The sequence below is a fragment of the Eimeria maxima genome, genomic scaffold (genome assembly GCF_000499605.1).
Source record: "Eimeria maxima Weybridge genomic scaffold, Emw_scaff1843, whole genome shotgun sequence".
Classification (NCBI taxonomy): Eukaryota; Apicomplexa; class Conoidasida; order Eucoccidiorida; family Eimeriidae; genus Eimeria; species Eimeria maxima.
Genome location: NW_013564750.1, coordinates 373 through 2500, shown reverse-complemented (window position 1 = coordinate 2500; position 2128 = coordinate 373). Strand labels below are relative to the sequence as shown.

General features: G+C 42.1%; 1 protein-coding gene across 1 annotated transcript in view; it reads left to right on the top strand.

The window, feature by feature from the left end:
- EMWEY_00055910 (hypothetical protein, conserved) overlaps positions 1–1913 on the top strand; it is a gene marked incomplete at both ends in the record, with an annotated part of 3259 nt that extends 1346 nt beyond the window's left edge. The window contains 5 exons of the mRNA XM_013480359.1: positions 1–430; positions 618–711; positions 1011–1134; positions 1686–1796; positions 1878–1913. The exon at positions 1–430 is cut by the window's left edge and continues 497 nt beyond it. Coding sequence (XP_013335813.1) covers positions 1–430; positions 618–711; positions 1011–1134; positions 1686–1796; positions 1878–1913 — 795 coding nt within the window. The remainder of the gene's footprint in view (positions 431–617; positions 712–1010; positions 1135–1685; positions 1797–1877) is intronic.
- Between the last annotated feature and the right edge of the window lie 215 nt (positions 1914–2128).

Below are 2128 nucleotides of genomic sequence, written 5' to 3'. Positions count from 1 at the left end.
GCTGCTCCGCAGCAGCAAGAGCTGCAGTGGTGGGGTGTATCCCCAGATGGGGAGAGGCGTCTATATAAGATATCTTTTGCTTCTCCTGCTGCTGTTGCTGCTGCTGCTGCTGCTGCTGGTATTACTCTTCCTCCTTCTGCTGCTGATACTGCTGCTGATACTAGTAGTAGTACTGCAGCAGCAGCAGGTGCTGCTGATGATGATAAGAATTCTGATGATGAGTCTGCAGCAGCAGCAGCAACAGCAGCAGCAGATCCACAACAGCAACAACTGCAACAACTGCAGCAGCAGCAGCAGCAAGAAGGAAGCAAATTCTTACAATTATATGCACTTACTCTTGCAGAGGTCAGCAGCAAATGTAGATTTACTCTCGATATTGAAATTGAAAAACAAATCGGATATTTAGGAGAATTCGATACAAAACCTGCAGGTATAAACCCTAAACCCTAAACCCTAAACCCTAAACCCTAAACCCTAATTTTTTAAAATTTTCTAATATATTGAAAATTAGAAATAGGAATTGAAGAAAGGATAAAAATACATAAATATATACTGACACACAATTTAGGGTTTAGGGTTTAGGGTTTAGGGTTTAGGGTTTAGGGCTTGTGGTGCAGAGGATGAAGTAGAGGGTATGCATATAGAAGAAGCAGACAGCGATCCATCAGATGATGAAGAACAATTCCCTATTGTAGCAAGAGATCCAACAAGGTAAACCCTAAACCCTAAACCCTAAACCCTAAACCCTAGCTGTTTGTGTTTAAATGGTGGTTAAGAGGGAGATTAGGGTATTAATTAAGAGTAGTCGGGGTTTAGGGTTTAGGGTTTAGGGTTTAGGGTTTGTGCTCTTGTTGTCCGACAGCTTCCTGTATGTGTTGGATTTAGCTGCCTTTATTTAAATGTTTATATGCTCTAGGGTTTAGGGTCCAACTACCTCCAGATTTAAGGGTTTAGGGTTTAGGGTTTAGGATTTGAGGGTTTAGGGTTTAGGGTTTAGGGTTTGTGTATAGGCATTTATTAAAGAGTTCTCCTGATTGTATGGTTAATGAGATGCTAGAGGCAGGAAAAGAAAGGGTTTTAGTGTTTAGGGTTGGTGGAGGTGACGATACACTCCAATGCAAGAGAGATATGCGTGTATTAAAGTATATTAAACCCTAAACCCTAAACCCTAAACCCTAAACACTAATACTACAAAACCCTAATTTCTATTAGAGGAGAATGGATAAATGCTAACCACTCTAAACCCTAAACCCTAAACCCTAATACTACAAAACCCTAATTTCTAAAATAACAAGGTGGATACCTAACCTAACCACACTAAACCCTAAACCTTAAACCCTAAACCCTAAACCCTTGGTGTGCTGCTGCAGATTCGATGAGTACGGCAAATCATCCGTCGTTGCTACCATTGACGGAAGCAAAGTATGCTGCTGTTGCTCCTGTTGCTGCTGCTGCTGCTGCTGCTGCTGTTGCTGCTGCTGTTGGTGCTGCTGCTGCTGCTGTTGCTGTTGCTGCTGCTGTTGCTGCAGCTGCTGCAGTAGGAATTTTTTGTCTTTCTTTCCTTCTGCTGCTGCTGCAGCTGTTTGTGCTTATTTAAGTCATTTTCCACCCTATCCAACCACTGAGGGTTTAGGGTTTAGTGTTTTAGGGTTTAGGGTTTAGGGTTTAGGGTTTATGGTATACAGGAGGAGCGTGTAGTATTATTACCTGAAGGAGAAGGAGATGGTTCTTCTTCTGCTCTTCTTTTTAATTTAGAGACTGAACAAATTATACAAACCATCAATTCAGATCTTAAAGTAGGGTTTAGGGTTTAGGGTTTAGGGTTTAGGGTTTAGGGTTTAGGGTTTAGGGTTTAGGGTTTAGGGTTTTGTCGTTAGATTGTTTTCTATGTATTGTTGCTGCTAGTGGTGTAGTTGGTATTGCTGTTGCTGTTGCTGTGGTTATTGCTGCTTCTGCTGCTACTGTTGCTGCTGCTGCTGCTGCTGCTGCTGCTGCTATGGTGTGTTTGTATGTATGTGTATATTTTGTGTATTATATTGGGGTTTCTTTCTGCGAGTTTATGTTGTAATATTTTGCTGCTGTTGCTGCTGCATTTGCTGTTGCTGCTGCTGCTGCTGCTGCTGCTGCT